General features: G+C 30.8%; 1 protein-coding gene across 1 annotated transcript in view; it reads right to left on the reverse strand.

Annotated features, from left to right (window-relative positions):
* Positions 1-1,491: 1,491 nt before the first annotated feature.
* Positions 1,492-20,245, reverse strand: part of LOC113401472 (head-specific guanylate cyclase) — a 72,013-nt gene continuing 53,259 nt past the window's right edge. Inside the window, exons 8-14 of the mRNA XM_064218520.1 lie at positions 13,058-13,237; positions 9,743-9,881; positions 7,112-7,278; positions 6,464-6,607; positions 5,894-6,048; positions 3,833-3,974; positions 1,492-1,657 (exon numbers count right to left, since the gene is read on the reverse strand). Coding sequence (XP_064074590.1) covers positions 1,574-1,657; positions 3,833-3,974; positions 5,894-6,048; positions 6,464-6,607; positions 7,112-7,278; positions 9,743-9,881; positions 13,058-13,237 — 1,011 coding nt within the window. The 3' untranslated portion in view covers positions 1,492-1,573. The remainder of the gene's footprint in view (positions 1,658-3,832; positions 3,975-5,893; positions 6,049-6,463; positions 6,608-7,111; positions 7,279-9,742; positions 9,882-13,057; positions 13,238-20,245) is intronic.

Here is a 20,245-nt window from a genome sequence, read left to right on the forward strand (position 1 = left end):
CATAATGCAGGTACGACTGACCCTATTTCAGAAGTCTGGCTTTTATGGTTTTATAATTTTCATACTAAACTACATTCTACATATATTCGAATTAAAAAAAACTAAAGTTCATTGAACTTTATGCCACATATATTAAACAAATGACGTAAGCTGTAACGCGTGTACGTTCCTATTTTATATCATTACGTGTAATTTTAAGCATTAAATCGATGTTCTAAATTTAAAATAATGTCTATGAATATTTTACAATCTATTATAAATAATATAACAAAACATATATTAATCTTAACTATACAACTGACAAATAAAAATATACACGGAATTTAAATTATTTATTATTAATTTATATACAGACGACGTCTCGCAATTTTGTTGGCTATTTCATAATGTCAATCAGAGTGCTGACGTCCGTTGACGTGGTGCAAACTGCTGATAACGTCTGCAAGCTCAGAACATAGACCGCTCACGTTTATTCAAAATCATTCAACTATTAAATATATAATATTTTGCCTATATGTTATGCTTTTTACTACATTTAGTGTCTTGTGGAAATCGCTTCGTCTTAAATCGTGACAATAATAATTAAATTTTATATACACTAAAGATATCTCAAATTACACTTCTTCAATTCATTTTGTATAATATAAATGAAATGCTAATCTAGGACACGACTTGTTTACAATCGAAATATACAATATATAAGTGATTATGTATATTTAAATAATTGCTATAATTAATGCATTTGAATTATGTGTCTAAATGATTGATTTTAAATTTACATAATGATTAATTACGTTCTAGAGAATTATGAACAAAAATTTAAAAGGTATTATATTGAAGGAAATGTCGAATAAATTTTAGTGTTATGTATAATACAATAAGGTCTTATTTTGCATTTCAGAACAGATATTGTTAAGTTTATTATACCGTTTAGAACTGAACGTAAAAATTATATGAACCGTAGCAGTTTATCATAAAATTGTTAACACAGATACGTATTTCGATCTAAATGATCTCTCTATATATATGGCTACATAGTCTTTAGACATCTTTATAGAAGCTCCCAAAAGTAGTCGCTGAGATGATCGTTCAGGCATTTTGTGGCAAACTATGGCGTTTAAGACCAGCAATAATTTAGAATTTAACTAAAACATGAAGAAACTATCCTCTCTTGTCAAAGTAAAACTTATAGTAATGATAAGAATTATCCTACATGACCTTTTCGTCTAAATAACTTAAAAGTTTTCTGATAAAAATCTTAAGGTAGGTTCAGAAACGCGAGATAGCACGAGCGACATAAACTCGTATTAAAATTGGAATTGAATTTTGGTAAATATTTACAGTCGTTTTGAAATATATCAAATAAAATATTTCAAAATATAATAAAATAAATTTATGATAATATTATAATGAGATCATATTTTTATGTAGATAACATAATAAATGCTATTTATAGATTTTAATATTTAAGTTTAATGTACTTAATATCAGAGCATACGAAAGACGTATTTACAATTCATCAGGTATACATATATTTATACTGGAATGTGTCTTTATCATACAATTTATATGACTATGTTGATTCTTCACGTTCCACTTCAGAAGATTTTCCCTTTCCAATGCTAAAATCTTTTAAAGCGTCTTCTATGTGTTTGACCTGTTAAAAGAAATAAACTCAATTTTAGAACATGTAGAAGAAGGCCTTTAGACACGCCCAAACCACCACGCCCTTGTAACTCATCATTTATTCTACAACCAAACGGCAACACTTATTATTTTTGTGTTCCGGGTTGAAGGGCCAGTGTTACTACAGAAACAAGGGTCCATATCACCTTAGTCACCGAGATTGGTGGTATTTTTCTTATTACCAGTACCAAAGTCTAAGGAGACCACTTACCATAACGTCGACGAATTGTCTGGCTAAATGTATGACATTAGAAAAAATATACTCATATTTTAAGACCGGCATCTGAAATATTGCGTTGCTGACATATGTATGTCACGACTTGTGATACGCTACAAAAATAATCAATGGATTTAACATAACGTTAACCCTATATAACGTAACGTTCACATATCTATTGGACTCTGGGTAAGCTTTGTTGGGTAGGTTCCACCCACTTATAAAATATTCTATATTAATATTGTATTCCAATTTGATGATAGAGTGGGCTGCGCAGCCACAAGGGACATGACATTTTAGTTCTTAAGGTTGTTGGCGCGTTGAGGATTAATATTATTGCAGAGCCAATGTTTACGCGGTAGTGATCACATACCATTGACCCATTTGTCAGTCTGCCTTCTAAGTCGAAGTAATAATAATGGCGCAATAGTAATTAAAAAAAAAAACTTTTTTTTTTTTAAATAAGATTAATAACACAATTGTAACATTTATTGTAAGTTTACATTATAATATCGTTTATTGTTTGTCACTAAGACAAATAGATGAAAAGAAAACGCTAATTCATTAAAGTGTTTTCAATGTTTTTGAACTATTTTCATAATTTTGAAATTTATACATTAAATACATTTTTGTAAGGCACAGTTAGATATCTACTAAATTATCTTTTCAACGGAAAGCAAACTATTATGATTCCGTGAACTAACATGAGTATAAAAAATAAATATAGTTATACTGAAACCTACTACAGTAAATATAATAAAAATAATATTCTTAAATATGAATTCTTTGCTACCTCAAACGCGCTAAGGCCATTCACGTCAGGAATACATATGGTTCTGATTTATAAGCGGATATTTAAAATTGGCAACACTAGGTACCTAATGCTACTTATTTACATAAATTCCCATAAAATACAAACATTATTAATTAAATATTATATATAAGATTTGATTTAATCATCAGCTGTTCTACACCGATGAAAATGAAATTTTGAAAAGAGATTAAGTGACAAATTTATAATTGAATAATATTCAAGCTTTTTAAAATGTATTCAACCATTTTATTATATATCATTATTCATCACAATTAAACTTAAGTTAAAAACTCTTACGTAATATATATATGTATATGTTATAACATATATGTTATAACACTAAATTCACCGCAATTTACTAATGAAGTCTAAGGTAATAACTATGGCGGTCCAACCCACATCACACTGTCCGCAGAATATATGAGTCACCTGCGCGATATTTCTATAGGAAATAATATTGGTCACCCATTTGATATGAAGCGCTTTAAAGCGGTATTAACGATACGATATCAAATAATAAGATTTTGTATCTGTGTCGATTATGTTAAATTTGTTAAAATTTAAGTTATCGTTTATACGATTCTACGGACGTATTTTTCATTGAAGATTATTCACCGAAATAATTACGTTACATCATCTTACTATGTTAGGTATTATTATAACTGGTCGCAATTAGTTAATGAAGGTTACCCATAATTCCGGACCAACCCATGTCAAAGCGAATAATACCAATGACTCACCTGTGGTTATGAATTAAATAAAGCCGACCACACAGCGTATACGAAGCTTTAGATGTGACAATCTCAATTATAGTCCACGAGTATGTTATGTTTATATACTTATTTTAATCTATTTAACTATAAGTATGTGTGCGTTAAATAATATAAATTAATTTAAAGCCAGTTCTACACAACCGATGAAGCTGGAATTCTCTGTAGACTTGTTGATACTGGCGATATAATCTTGTAAACTAAATTTAATTCGTTTTTTGAATAGTACAAATATCTCACATGCTTATAAATCATATAATGTCGACCATCCAAACATAACAAACTCTCTCTCAAACTATAGTTAAGGCACATAACATGTTCGATAGAGTCGATCTAATTGCTCACCTGTGTCGCTTCAGGATCTGTCCCGGGGTGCGTGTACTTGTGTAGAAAGTAACACGTTCCAGGTATGTCCTTGGGAAACGAATTCGGCAGACAGGATCGATCACGCGGCTCCATATCGAATCCCGGAAACTTTATTAGCCACCTGTGTGCAAGATTACGTTTTTTTTTTACAAAATTTTTGCTCTTCTCATTTCAAAAGACATTTCACGATAGAAGAGGAACTGTCAAAATTATGAAAATTAATTATTGTAGTAAGACTTTAATGAGGAACACAATATTTTATCAGAGAATGCTATCGATTTTATGCTACTTTCAATTATAACAATTTCATTGTGATCTTAATTTAATTGGAATCACTATGCTACGAACTAGATAGTATCAATACACTTATAAAATAATGTGACATATTTTATAAGTCCCAACAAAGACATACTTTCATTGACGCAGAGTTAACCACGTTGCTTGAATACGGGTTATATTTCACTGATGCATGTTTTCCTTCAACGCTTATCACAAGATGTTTTATAGAAACGAATTAAGAACACGTCAACGAAATGTTTCTTAGCCATTGAGCCTTGGATTTGTTTTAAGCACATCTGAGTTGGTATCGTCAAATATTAACTGACTTTTCAATTATTAACAAGACATTTCATTGTTTTTTTTATCAGTTCGGAGGGTGAGTTAGTAAATACAGGGGACGTGAGTTTTGAATGTTATTGTAGAACATTGACAATGTCAAAAATATTTCTATTAATATATTTATATTAAATGATAATCAGGGATCAAATACTATAAATGTGCGTACATGTTTGTATGTATAAGGAAAAATTAGGATCGTATCTTGTAAAAATTGTACATATATATATCGTTACTAGACTAATTTCGATGCAATAAAGTAGCTTGATAAATCACTTTTTAGTAAAGTTATAATGGTAACTTATTTCTTTGTTTTATTTAGTTATAGTTAAAAAAAATTTATCATGATTAGATTTAAAATCGTTTAGATTCTACGCGGTCATGATTTATACAACAACATTTTTTTTTTATTTTTAGTTGTAAATGTTAATAATTTTTATAATGTAAATAAATTGAATTATTTAAACTCTCATGTTCGTATACAAAATAAATACTTATTTAAACTGCTAGCCAAAAAAATATGCCTTTATTTGTGGGAAATAATTTGAAATCAGTGCATACAATTTAAGTATTTCACAGAAACAATGGAAACATTTTGGAAATACATTAAACTGTCGGTAACATAGTATAAAACAAACCTTGCCACTTTATTACTATTATTGATTCGGGATATGGGCAATCAATTAATTCGTACAATAAAGTTTAACGGCGGCAGGAATGGGTTTCGATATTAAAATCAATGATGCGAATTAATTGAGTATTGAAACGGCTTAAGCTCCTATTGAGAGCAAATAGAACAATAGGCTGTAAATCTGAGACACTTAAAACTAATGAACAATATAGAGGATGATTTATAGTCTGAAATGTAAGAATTCAAGTCACACTTATAAAATATTCGTTTATATGTTTTTGATATGTTTTCAAACTAATGTGATAGAGTAAAGTTTGTCCGTCTGTGTATTTGTTAAGGTGACTAAATTACTTTACCGATTATAGAGACTTGGCATAGAAAACAACTAGACAAAAAGAAAAGTCGCGGAGTACATCTAGTTTTTGTACAAATTTGAAGATATAATAGAACAATACCTGGTCGAAATTCTTTTAACTAGTTTTAACCAGTTCGCGCGGTTATTTCGTATATAAAAAGTAGTTTATTACTCTTTCATGTGTCCAAGCCCAGGTGGACTAGTGACTGAAATTTATGCATCCTACCTAGAAGATTACGAATCCAAACCCAGGTAATCTCTGTGTTTTCATGTACTTGGCTTGTGTGTAAAATTTACCTCATCTCATCATCGGCTCAGAGGTGAAGGTGAACATCGTTAAAAAATCTACACGAGCCATCTTTTTAAGAGCATGCCTATGTCCCATACATAAACACCGTAAGCTCATATGAAATTATTTTAACAATTATTCAAAACTTACTTGTAAGTAGTTGGACTGACGTTGATTTTCAAAGGCTCCGATCCCGACTCGAACTTATTAGCCAGCGTGACGTTGTGACCGAAGAGGCAGTACTTCAACATCGTTTTTCCGACCACACCAGCCAAAACTGTTCCAGTGTGTAATCCGATACGCATCTGTTTATAAGAACAATCTTAAGATCTTTTAAGGTTACAATTTTTAGGTTGTGAAAGAGAGAGAAATGTATATTTATGCGTGTATTTTATAGTTAACTACCAAACTCTAAGAAGCAAAACTTTATAGCGCGTCCTTATTTATATACAAACGTCATCTGTTTTCTTCAAAAATACAAACACAGTTTACTTATTAGCAAAAAGGTTGCCAAGCTGGTTGATCTGTTTATTGCTGAATTTAAAACCAATTCTTTTCATGGTAGGCGGACTGGTAAATGGGTCGTCTGATCGAAATCAGTTAACTCCGCCCATGATAGTATAATAAACATAACTCAGTACTTACTCTGGCTCACAAGATAAATTAATTGTTTAACAAATAATTTGAATGGAAAGTTTAATTTAGTAGATCAAGGTATACCTTTATAGGATTTCCTTCGTGTGTAAGGTGTTGAGCGCATGTCTCGACCATGCGTAATGCCATCCAAGCGATTTGTGGTGCGTGAGTTTCTATTTTTCTGTGCAGTCCACTGGCAACACAATACGCGTCGCCAATTGTTTCTACCTAAAGTTTATTTGAAACGATTAGCAAAATGAATCTAAAATTATAAGCAATCATTCTTCCCAACAAAATTTCCCTTGAAAAATCTGCACACATAATAATACTTCCCTTTATGTATTTTCAATAGGTATTTAACAATCTGTAGAGCTAATAAGTGAGAACTAACACGAAAACAGCGCTGGGCACTCGCGGCTCGGGGCTAAATTAGGAAAACAATTTTCATGTTATCGAAATTGTTTTTCATATTTTAATTAAAAAAATAAATAATATATTTTCTACCAAAAATGACTCACAATGCGTTATTTATTTAAAAATTGTGTATGAAAACTTTATCCAATTTATGCAAAATTTCGATAATATGGCGGCATTTTTAGGGTGTCCAGGAGTGACGCTCAAGCACTGCTTAAAATTCACGAACAGAACACGATCGTGAAACGTCCAAAACTTTTCAGCCTCAGTACTTATATTGGGTAGTATTTCGAACACAAAATATTAATACTCTATTACCTTATAAACATCGAGTTCCCCGCAAAACACGTCAAATACGCTGTATAAGTCTTCAAGCATGGCTATCACCATCATAGGCGTGGCTGTGGCACAAATAGAGGTGAACCCCACGATATCACTGAACAGCATCGTGACGTCGTCGTGGCTCTTGGCTTCAATGTTCTCACCTATGGTTAAAAAGTTGTTAAAACCAGTGATATTAACTAATTTTATACTTTTGTTATTTGGTAACAAGAAGGAGTATTCAAAGCTGACTGCCAACCTTCGCTAGTCGGAGTGGCACTCGAAGAAGAAGAAGAAGTTATTTGGTTGGTAATGCTATGTTCTGAATTGAAGGGTAAGCCAATATTACAGACATAAGGGTCATAACATCTTAGTTCTCATGGCCCTTAAGCTCATTGGTGATGGAAGAAATCTATATTAATATAATAAACGCAAAAATAACTCGGTATGTCTGTCTTTTTGGTACTCTTTCATTGTAAGATATAGTCTAATTAATTATGCCTAACACCTTTCGATCAACCCCTAAAACGTGAAGCGAAAACGAGAAAAGTGGTTAATACTTCTTTACATATATATGGGAATTATAACATATATTAAATCCCAATTGACTTGAAAGTGTCAATACGCTATAATTATTCACTTTTCACTTTGAAGTGTACTAGCAACTTACTTAGTAACTTAACGAAACCGTGTACTTTTAACGCCTTATCTGAGATCAACGCATATTAAAAAAAGAAAAAGAACTTAATCTGAAAAAATGCTTTACTACAGTTTACCAAATATTAAATTTTATATTAGCAGTTTTCGGTAAAACAATAACGCGTAATTGATAAAACAATGATTTTTTTCTACATTGTGAACGCAATTTTCGAATTAATCATTGTTCAACTTAAATAATTAATACATTTATAATTATTTCATAAAAGTCAATCTCTGCCGAGAGTTAACTCCTTAATAAAAGTCTTTAAAACACGTAATAACTATTCGCTGGTAACAATACACTTTTGATAGCTCAGGAAATTGTTTTATGAAGCTCATACTCTCACGTCTGTTTAAATTTTACTTTATAAACTAAAAGGCTATAAGATATAAGAACAGTATATTTGAAAGTAATAATAATAATATCTTATCGTAGAGTAAAAATATCACTGGGCACTGTTACTTTTACTACAAGATCTTCTCCTATTATGAGAAGGTGGAGTCTATTCCGCAACTCTGCTGTAATGGGGTTGGCGACACATAGGGTCGATATTAATCTGACACAAAGTTTTCTTATGATGTTTTCGTTCATCGCCGAGCACGAGGTTAATAATAGACTAAAATTAGCCAGGTACAAATTCAGCGGTGACATAACGTTTTCAAATCTCTAGGCCAATTTAGTTTATGTTATATTGATTTAAAATATAACTGCAATCAATTTTGTAATAATATCTGCAAATTTGCACCAAAAGAGCAAGATGAACTACAGAATCTTCAAAAACTTTGTGACTTTCAAACCGTAAAGATATTACAAATCTTTTAAAGAATTTCGGAGAATGTGAATTTGGGTAGTCCTTTATAATCGCTACAGGTGAATTCCACGTACCTCACTACGTCATGCGAAAGTCATAACAGCGTTTTTGAAGCGAATTAAAAAAAAATGGTACGACTATCTTTTGTTGTTGATCGAATTATTGAGCATATATTTTCTGTACTAGCAGTTGCACTTTTTAATTAAAAAAAATATATATATACTTCTATATTCAAAGTCAAAAATCTGTATTCAAAAATCTACCACCGGTACGGAAACAAAAACCTCGGACCTGAGAAGAACCGGCGAAAGGACTCAGTGGGTTTTTTTTAAATGACATATTTAACTAAAGATATATATTCGTTATTTGAAACAACCTGGAGGCGATCATATCATTTCCATTCATCAATAAATTTAGTAACCTAATATGAATTTTATTTTTTTTATTTATATAACGTCCAAAATTTATGGTAAACGTTTTTTTTGTAATTACTGGCATTTGTAGTGATTATTAGACTATACAGATAACATATACACGAATTAAAAAACTGCTTGAAAAACTGTTACTTGAAAATTTCCTAATTACCTATAATTATTATAGTATTTTTTCAAATTCTATGATCTAAGTGAATTGTAAGATCTTCTATCTCTATCTTAATAAAATCACAGACACTCTTAAAGTTTCTTCTCTTCGGCTATACCGTTAAGGTAGCCTAACCCCCTTTCTAATTTCGATTTTTTATGTATCTGATAGTTTTAATAAAATAATATTATCTATGTAATACTTTATGTTTTGATAATATTTAATAATGATACATACATGACATTAACCTTATATTTGTCATATAAGTAAGTTAATATGAGAACAAAATGTTCCTATATTAAATTTATAAGTGAACTAGCACACAAAAAAACAACCATGCTTAAGGATGGTAAGCATTAAAAAAAATATTTCGTTATGGTTTTTGCAAATATCAAAACTAAGGACCCATTTTAGTAACTCTGTATGATTCTCTTTAACATAAAAAATATTTTCATATTCATATTACGTAAATTAGTTTAACTTTAAGTCAGTTTAAAAGTTAAAATTCAGAACACTCAAAATGATGCAAACTCACCGAGCCACAGACGTTTCGCGATGTGCGGTGGAAATATTAAATGCAGTAAGCTGACATTTTTCTCCCGTTCTTTGTCAACAGATTTACTGGTTTCCATTATTGAATTTTTCAATTTGTCCATTCTCTTCCTCAGTCCGTCCTGTGAAAAAAGTTATAAGTCTGACATTGACAATAGATATTTTGAACATTTTTGCCGAAATATAGTTTCGTGGAACTATAACCAATGTAAATTAAATATATATTTATTTATGAATCGAATGCTTAAGGGTTTGGTCGACATAAATTAAAAAAAATACCAAAACTATGACGAATAGCTTTATGAGTTATATAAAATATATATTTGGCATCGATCATCAAATTGAACTCACTGCTTATTGGTTATTGGTTATTGGTGGTGCTTATTGGTGAATTTTCACGGTACCTATAAATATTTTATAAAAAAAATATTCACTGAATGTAATAAATATTACACTAAACTCAATAAAATTTACGTCCACGAGGAGTCCACGAGGGAATCAATGTGGTATTCCAGACCAAACAAAATATACAAGAGGGAATAATAACATTAAATAATATCATACGAATTATGTAAACGCTTATTCAAATGCAGTGAAATTCGTGAAATTTGAAAATCCTTTAAAAACAAAGAAAAAAAACTATCGTAAGAGACAATTAATTTACAAAAATCACTTAAAAATATTAATTTCACTTAATAATATTATGTATACACATAATAATGTTATTTATTTACATTATTTTATTATATATACAATTAAAGTATTTGAAACTCGCATAAAATGTTTTTACTGCGGCTTTAATAAGTCAAGTATCAGCACTTACATCGATATTACACGGAAGGAAAAGGTCGTATTTTTCAATAGTAAAATACAGGCTCATATTGAAAATTGTATTTTACAGAACGCTTTATTTTAAAGCAATTATTGAAAGCAGTTAACGTCGGAAAGTTCTTATTAGGGTTCTCATTCCGAGTATTCGATTGTGGGATATAACTATCATTAATTTAGAAATCAATTTACTTATTAATAAAAATAAAAAAAAAATCGGTCTCTCTTCTGTATTTTAAATATTTACTATTTGACACATAAATTAAAGTAACAGCTTTTTGATATTAAAACTCAATAACTTGTTGAAAGTCTTCATCATAATTTGAATCAAGGTTTGAATTAAACTAACCATTGAACCAAAGAGGCAATTAAAGTATCAGAATTTAATTACTGTGTACAGAAGCACACGTAATTATTATGTAAGTATAATTAATCTACGTTGATCTCTGAAAACATACACACATACACTGTTTGTTTTTCAATGAATACTGTAAAAAAAAATTTTTTACAGTTTTTAGTATGTAGAACTTATTCGGACCCAACAAAATCTTCAATAGTTGGAATACAGCTCATTTTGATATGTAAAATATCAAATTATATAATTTAAAAAATCCGAAAAACAAAAAAGGGAGACCTGTTTATAATCTGTATTGATAAACGATTTGACAATATTTTTATAAAGTCTCACTGGTAAAACTACTAAACTAATATATGTACAAAAAACTTATACATTTGAAAAAGTTTTTAATTTTTATTTAATACATGCTGACTGACATTAATATTGAACAGATATCACACACGATTCTTTGAACAGAAATATTAACAATTATGACGTTATTTAAATGAAAATAACGTTTAGATGTTAATTTGTCTAACATAAATGTATTTTTAATATTCTCATATAAAATTAAATGTTTTAACAAGCCAATTATTGTACGTGTAAGCCCGGAGCTTTGCATGATAAATATGATAAAACGGGATGTACTCGCGCATTTAAATTTCTGTTTCATTAAGTTTAAATTTCGAACAAGCTGCAAATAGATACAATATATTTTTGTTTTATTTGTTAACATAATAATTACATAACTATCATTATATAGAAATAAAAATTTTAAATAACTACTGCACAAATCGTGATCAGAAAGAAATAATAATAATACTAATTTAATATTAGGTATAATAACACACTGCCTTTTGGAACGCAGTTCTTTTACGCGGCTTATATTAGAGTGAACTGGCATAAATCTTCAAGTAAGTAAAAAGCGTTGTGCCCCATCCGGCGACGTTTCCCTCTCTTTCTCTTTATCCTTGTCTCTTTTTGATCTTATACGGTTTTATTGAATATTATTCAAACTTGTTTTTTGTTATTGTTTTATTCATTTTAATGACATTAATTATTCTCAAACGTTGTTCATTAAGCCACTTCATTCCAACTGTGTTTTTCACGACAATTTTCTTTTTTTTAACTGATATCAATTTAATATCTTTACAATTACTAATAAATACTATAGGCTGTATTATTTTATTCTGCAACAATGTTGTAAATACTTGCATTGCTGCTACTGAGAATTTGTCGATGGAACAGGTCAATAAATTTTGGACTTTTAACCCAATCCGTGCTTGAACCGTGGACCTGGATTTATAGCATTACAAATTAGCAACTAGATCAAGGAGGCGGTATAGTCTCTAGTTCTAAGCTAAAACAATACCAGCCAATAGCAATTACCACTAAACCAATGAGTTTTTATTATCATAGGTAATGTAGTGTTTATGTTAACGCCTATGATTAGGCAGCTTCGCCAATTAGATCGTGTAGCAGGTGCTATTCATAGTGATAAAATCATCTTACAATATGTAAGAAAAATTTAGGATCCTATCTGCCAAAATTATAGCGCCGCTAAAACGACAAATGTGTAATTAAATTAATTTACTTTCAAAATCTTTTTAAGAATGAAGAAAATCGAATACGATTTGTGTTTCAGCAGATCTTTTAAGTTACTTTCAGTGTAAAGGTTGCTAATTCATTTTCATTGGTATTCTTCAATGTTTCTTTAGTTTAGTGTATAATGTTACCATGCATATTATACACACACAGAGGTCGTGTACTCTTATTGATATGTGCGCACACAGGTCACTTACTCTAACCCATAATCCAATTAGATAGCGATTCGAATATATTGAGAGAAAATCTAGATTTAAGTACTTTCTGTGCCAACATTTTCCAATACGGAACACAATAACTGTTGAAGTGGCTTGACCCGGGATCTACCGAAGACCTCTTTGGGCTCTGATAAATATTAAACCAACAAAAAAAATCATATAACTAATAAAATATAACATATACTACAGAAAAAAAAATTGTACTAAAAAATAGTTATTCTCCTTAGTTCAAAACTCCTTAAGTACTAAAAAACGACGAGACAGACGTTACATTATGACAATTCGCAAATAGCGCTCTTAAAATACAAACCTGAGCTCTCGTCTGTTCACTGACTAAGATGACGTCCCTGGTAGCGTCGTGTAATGGGATGTCGGATATAAATAGCCCTCGTCCTGTCAGACCTTCGAGCCCATCAAGGAAAGGCGAACCAACAAAAAGTAGCGAGTCAGACTCCGAACAGAAAACCATCTGCCCTTTTATCTCGAGACCCTGTGGAAAAAAAATGGTTACGCGTTATCGAACTGATGTCACCGTGGATGTAAGAATGGGAATCGCTGACACAAATAATATTAAATGATATGCTTAAAAGGAATTGTTTATATACTTAAAATGTAAATGGACTTACAAAAGTATTATAGATGTTTTGAATTTTAACAAATGTTGACGATTAATCAGCCTTTATTTTTCGCTGCCCGTCCTGACTACGTTATGATAAAATTCATACGAAGTTAAAAAAGAAATGGGGGATACTTCCCCCTTGCAGTTGAAATTTCCAATTGTTACGAATGGAGTAACTATGCTATATTTCAAGTCATTCGGACTATACTCGGAGATCACGTCATGAGTTGGTGGTCGGTGGTCGGTCGGACAGAATATAAATTAGATATTTCATGTATTGTAGTACCTATTATCTTATAAAAACCTACTATACTACTACTATAACAGCCTGTAATATGTTCTGCTAGGGCCTCCTCTCCCTTTGAGAATATTTGTAACCCGTATATAAACCTACATAACCTAAACCGTTGCAGTATGCAACCTATATCACCTAAGGTCACGGTTCGGCAGCACTTACCATTATAGCAATCTCTGATTCGATGCTCAGAACGCCTGCAGTCGAGATAATTGTTTTTAAAATATCGGAAAATTTCATATTAATTCAATAATGTTATTAACGTAATAAAAAGCGAAAGATATCGTTGTCATAACTTAATTCAAAATCGACAAAATTTGTAAGATTGTGCACTTTAATGCTCAATTTTTATCTGTCACTGATGTTATGTTACAAATCGTATCACTTCAGGTTGCGAATTGTATCTGAACTGTTGCAATACAGAAATGCTTACAGCGAGGGAGCAGCCTAACACAAAATTACGCTTAGAGGGGCAAATTGAAAAATTATACTTTTAACATTTTTTGGCTCCTAAACATAGATACAATTATAAGCGTATTATTATTATTATAGTATGTATTAGGTGTGGTGTTTAAATTGTTGAAATGAACATGCCCGATTTTGGTCTTTGTTTTCGAGATATGGTCCCCTAACATAGGTCTGTTTTTTTAATATCAAAGGTTTCGAGTCCCGGATAAAAATAAAGGTAATAATTCAAATATGTAATAATGTATATTTAGTTTTCATTAAAATTATTCCTCGAGAACTCTCTGAGCATTTTCACCAACTTTTAAAATTACGCCGTAAATCTTTAAAATCCAATTATAATATACTCCCAATGTAATTATTAAGTATATTTAAAGTATACGATTAGAATTCATAGTAATCTTGAAAATGAACCTGCATACGTGACTTTTAAAAGCGACTTGTAATCCTTTTGATGTCACGTTTGCTTAGCCTAAGTTTTAAATTATAATTTGAATGCCGTATTTCCATTATTTAATGGCGCTGCTTAAAATGTAATTAGTATTGAGTGGCGTTAGCGTGAGTGTTTTTTTTTTGTTTGCATATTAAGGAACTTTGTGATAATTAGTGTGACTAGCCAATACTCACACATTAGTATTTCTACCGCGAAATAGAATTAGGTTTGAAGAGTGAGTGAGAAAAAACATAATAATTGATAAATAAATGGTTAATAAATTATAACTAATGGGTCTTCTGTGAAACTTCGCGTTTATTCAAAAGATTTTTTAGGAATTTCGAAACCTATGACAGGTTCTGTTTTGATTTCATTTCATTGTAAACTTCAAGTCACTGATCTACATTTGGCGTCAAAATGATAAAACTTCTTTTATGGAAATTTTTAATATCAAATAGATAGTATAATTTAGTTCAGTTAGTAATGGAGTTTGTCGACAACAATTTTCTTTAATTTTGTTTAAGTTTTTCATTTGTTTTTTATCGCGCCATCCATAGCGCCGCTATCTAACCGGCCAGTAATTTTTTCAAAAGAAATACTTTGTTAATTCGTAACAATTTAGTAAAATGCCATCAATAATCCTTTTTAATTTTCTGCACATCTACGGCTGGAGCTCTTTAAAATGAGACCATAATCGATTTTTTATATGCGGCTATAGCCCCACTGGGACATAAATCGAGTTACGCTATTAACATATATGATGCTTGTCAATTATAGGCACTTAGAATGATCAGCTGTTTATTAAAAAATACGTGTGCATCTCGGGACGCCCTGCAGAAGTGGTAACTAAAAACTAATCGTTGCCGTATGCGTAAGAGTAAGGAAAGCCAGACAGACTGGCGCCGTAACGCGTTACGTAACGAAACGGTTTGACCTCCCATAAGAAGTTATCACTTCATAAATGTATTGAAAATAAATAACTTAAAACATTAATTATTTTGTCATTAAAATACAGGTAAAAGGTATATAAACATACGAGCAGGTATCATCCTTACTAATATTATAAAGGCGACAGTTTGTATGTATGGATGTTTTTTAGTCTTTCAAAAATTACAATATGTATTTTAATGAAACTTTATAAAAATATAGATTATACATTAGAATAACACATAGGATATAATTTATAAAGATATTGTATGAATAATACCGGACAACCAACCCCTAAAACGCGAGCGAAACCGCGTGCGACGACTAGTATATAGTTCTAATACATCTCTATTCTGTACGTAGGTTTGTATCCTCTTATTTAGTCAAAGTGTTTTTTACTTTTAAATTGCCAAATATGCAAATGTTATTCACGCCACGTGGCCTTAATATGTTGTCGTGTGCACGAAGACTTGGCCTCACAATTTTTAACTCGCACTGTAGCCATTGTGTTTTCAGCGGAAATAGTTTGAGCATTTTTAAATTACTCTAAAATTCTTTTTTCAGTGCTGGTTGAAGAATTAAAAATGTTTAGAACAAACATGTAATTACTTGAGTAGAATATTTCTGGTAGACTCTTTTTTAATTATATTTATATTAATAAGGAAAAAAAATAATTGAGAATTATTAACATATTGGCCTTCATTATTTACAAATAATTACTGTACAAATCATGACCGCGTGGAATGGTGGCAAGAATGCTAGCAGCATTCCCCGCTGAATCGCAATTTCGATCCTGTGGGCATAAAATGAACCGGCCCTCTTGTCACCAGTGGAGGCAATAAGGCGAAGTGCACGTACCTATAACAGATTTTTATCATAAGTTAACATCGAAATAGACGTTGGTTAGGTTCTTACTCATAAATTAATTATTTTAATATTCTACGAATTACTAATTTTGGTAATTGTTTATTATTGATTAGTATGCGGACAGGAAAATGGGTCACCATTGTACATAAACAAAGCCGTAGTATAAATTTGAACCTAAGATTTTATGTAATCAACATTTCAGCACAATCGATTTAATTTTAGTAAAATAAACGAAAACTTGTTAAAATACAAATCGAATAATACCAAGAGTACAATTAAAGCTTACCACAAAATAACAATTTAATCTCCTACAATCCGTTTACGAAGATCTTTCGCGAATCAGTCGAGAGAATGTAATTTCGACATTATATTCGCACGAGCTGTGATTTTAGGGTTTATATAAGGTATTATTTTCGGTCGACATGATAGAAGCGGATTGTGAGAATATAAATAATATTCAAGACATTCGTATCACTTCATAATATATTGTAAATATATTTAAGAATAGATACACAGTCGTCACGTGGTCACATCACTCAAAAACATTGGCAATCTGAGAAATATTAACCATCTCATCCAATTTGACGCGTGGTAGGGCTTTGTGCAAGCCCAGTAGGTAGGTACCACCCACTCATCAGATATTCTACCACCAAACAGCAGTACTCAGTATTGTTGTAATTCGGTTTGAAGGGGTGTAATTACAGGCACAAGGGACATAACATCTTATTTCCCAGGGTTGGTGGCGCATTGGCAATGTAAAGAATGGTTAATATTTCTTACAGCACCATTGTCTATGGGTAACCACTTACCATCAGGTGGATCATTTGATCGTCCGCCAACCAATACCTTAAAAAAAACCCTTAAGTCCCCAATGTGCCACATCCCTTCTGACATAAGATGTTACGTCTGTTGGGCCTGTAGTTACACTGGTTTATTTAAACTGAAAAAACAACGTATCATTGCTGCTTGACGATAGAACATAGGAGAAACGGTTTTTACTTAGACGGGCTTACATAAAGCCCTTTCACCAAGTACAATGAATATATTTACTTTAGTTAGTAATATAGAATAACTACTGATTTTTTTATTGATTCGATTCTGTATAATTCATATTTCGGAATTAGAATTTGTGTAACCTAGAAAAAAGAAAACAATTTTAGTAAAATACTAGTTTTGAATAATGCTATCTCTTTCATACCGCTTGCGACTCGTATCGTGCGACAGAGAGAGTTGCAAGTCGTGGAGGCAAATACGGCAAATTCCTTTTTGAATAATGTTTATAATGTTTTCTCCCTAACCTTTATGAAATTATACAAATTTTAGTCTCAGTTAATTCAATACATTTTTATCTAGTTTTAGCTAATAACTGTCGTGCGCCATACATGTTATTTATTATATTTTTGGTAGGTAACCAAAAAATATGAAAATTGGAGTATAATTTACAGAGAAAAAAAATCGGTATCGCTTTTTGTATGAAAATTTACAGCTTCGAAATTATCTTAAATAAATTCTTTATTTTTTAACTGAAAAATCTGTTAGTGTTCAAAATTATTTTTGTTACTAAATATTCCAGTTTCAGTTACGTTACAAACAGATAAAGGCTTGACATTTTATCGTTTTGAATACTACGAAATAGGACGCGGATATCACGTAGCGGACTTATTTCGGCTATTCAGTCGACCGGTCAGCGAAATATTTAATAATACTCAAAAGTCAATCAAATTCTGTCCCATAGTATATGTACGTATTTATACAAAATACTGTAATATTGTAATGACGTCATCATGGAGCCTTTCCGACGTAAAATATTAAGAACTATAACTCGTGATCCTATAAATTATATTTTATATATTTATTTAATTTTTTATTATATTAAATTAATACTAATACTACTAAATGTTTCTTTTAAAAATGTAAACAATTGTCTTATTTTGACATAAAAGCAACTCAGTTAATGTGCCTTCTTTCTCTTTGAGCTGGAGTTCTGGAACTTATTCCACCACGCTGCCCCAATGCGGGTTGGCATGTAGCAGAATATCATTGAAATTAATCATCAATGAAATTTTTAATCTCTAATAGTATACGTTAGTTCAGTTAGAATTCGAGTTTGTTGAAAACAATTTACTTTAATTTCGTTCACGTTTTTCATTTTTTTTTTTTCTTATACAGCCGTAGTACTGCTGTCTAACCGACCAGTAACTTTTTTCCGCTCTCTAAAATTAATTATTTGTAAAATTGTAACAATTTAGTAAATTATAATCAAGAATCCTCTATGCTACTAATATATAAGATGTTATTTAATAATATAAAATATGTTTATACTTTTCTTAAATAAAATTGAGTGATCCATATTATCAAAAGATAGATAAAGATAGACGAATAACTAAGTAACGCCATTAAAGTACTATTACTGAGTAACTCGATTTTATATTTAGCATTTTAAAATCCAACTTTGTAAAAATGTTTCTCAAAAGAATTTCATATTTTACCTGAATAGGTAGAAGAAAATGAACTTAATTTATGTGTGCAAGATAATCTTTTACAATTTATTTTAATATTAAGGGATGAGTCCTTTGTCGTGTTTAATGCAAAGCTTTAATGAGTACACACGTCTTTAATAAACAATCCATCATAATGAAATTTTGGATTTTGTCCGAGTCCCACACATCCCTCCTTCCCACACGCACACACACACATTCACACGCGGGCTAAGGTGTGAGTGGAAATTAGTATTATTTTAATATAACAAAAAAAGTTTTATTTATTCTGAAACGCCAAATTTAATAAACGATTTGAAAACAATACAAATTTGTATTTTTTATTATTTAATTGTATAATAAAACAAATGAAATGTAGAAAAAATCATGCGATCAATGACACATTTCGCCAAAGACTCAAACAAAAGGCAATAAACGGAGCGTTGAAATAAAAAAATAAAAAAAATCACCTAAAATTCGCACCATTTAGCGATTTCACTAGCCATTGGAAGTGGATGTTGGAAAACTGACGGCTACAAATTTCTGTACGTACGTTTCTGACATTTACGTCAGTCAGCTATTCGGCCGCAGCCGACGACAACGCAGCCATCATTCTCGTTGCCGTATAAAATTGCGAACATTTCGTATGCCAAACATTGATTATAGTTTCGTTGGTATTTAAAATTGAAATAGTTCGATATTTAAAAATATATTTTTTAAAACTATCTGTCGATTAGAGTAATGACCTAAAATACAATTACATGTATTTGAATTCCAATTACGATATTAAATGATCGCTTATAGTCAGTAAAAGTGTTTAATATATTTACCCACTATTCGAAACCAATGGTCGGTTCTAAATTATGTCTCGAAGACGTTCTACAATCCTTGAGCACAGCAACACGGACGGATAGGCGGAAGTTCAAATGGAATACCCAATCAGTGGTCATCACTGCTCATAGACTTTGGCGCCATTTGATAACTATTTTTTACATAACCAATACGCCACCAACTTTAAGAACTGATGTCCCTTGTGCCTGGAGTTACACTGGCTTACCCTTCAAACCGGAACACAACGATACCAAATATTGATGTTGGTTTATAAACTGCGGAAATAAATATCAATTGACTTTGGTATAAATACATAAGATATTAAAACTAGTACTGCGTTGATTATTTCAAAGTATCAATTTCGTTTCAATAAAGCTGAAAGTTGAATTGTATATAACGTAAAAGGTATCGCACAAAGTTTTTATTGAGTTTCTCTATATTATTGGCGAAAATTAAATTCAATATGAATTGAATTTCAATGATATTGAATTTCAGCGACTAATAAAATAAGTTATTTTGTTTTCGGTATTCATTGCATCTGATATAACGTTGTACAGTTTATGGTGTTTCGTATAATTTATTAT

This window comes from Vanessa tameamea, chromosome 22, assembly GCF_037043105.1.
Source record: "Vanessa tameamea isolate UH-Manoa-2023 chromosome 22, ilVanTame1 primary haplotype, whole genome shotgun sequence".
Taxonomy (NCBI): domain Eukaryota; kingdom Metazoa; phylum Arthropoda; class Insecta; order Lepidoptera; family Nymphalidae; genus Vanessa; species Vanessa tameamea.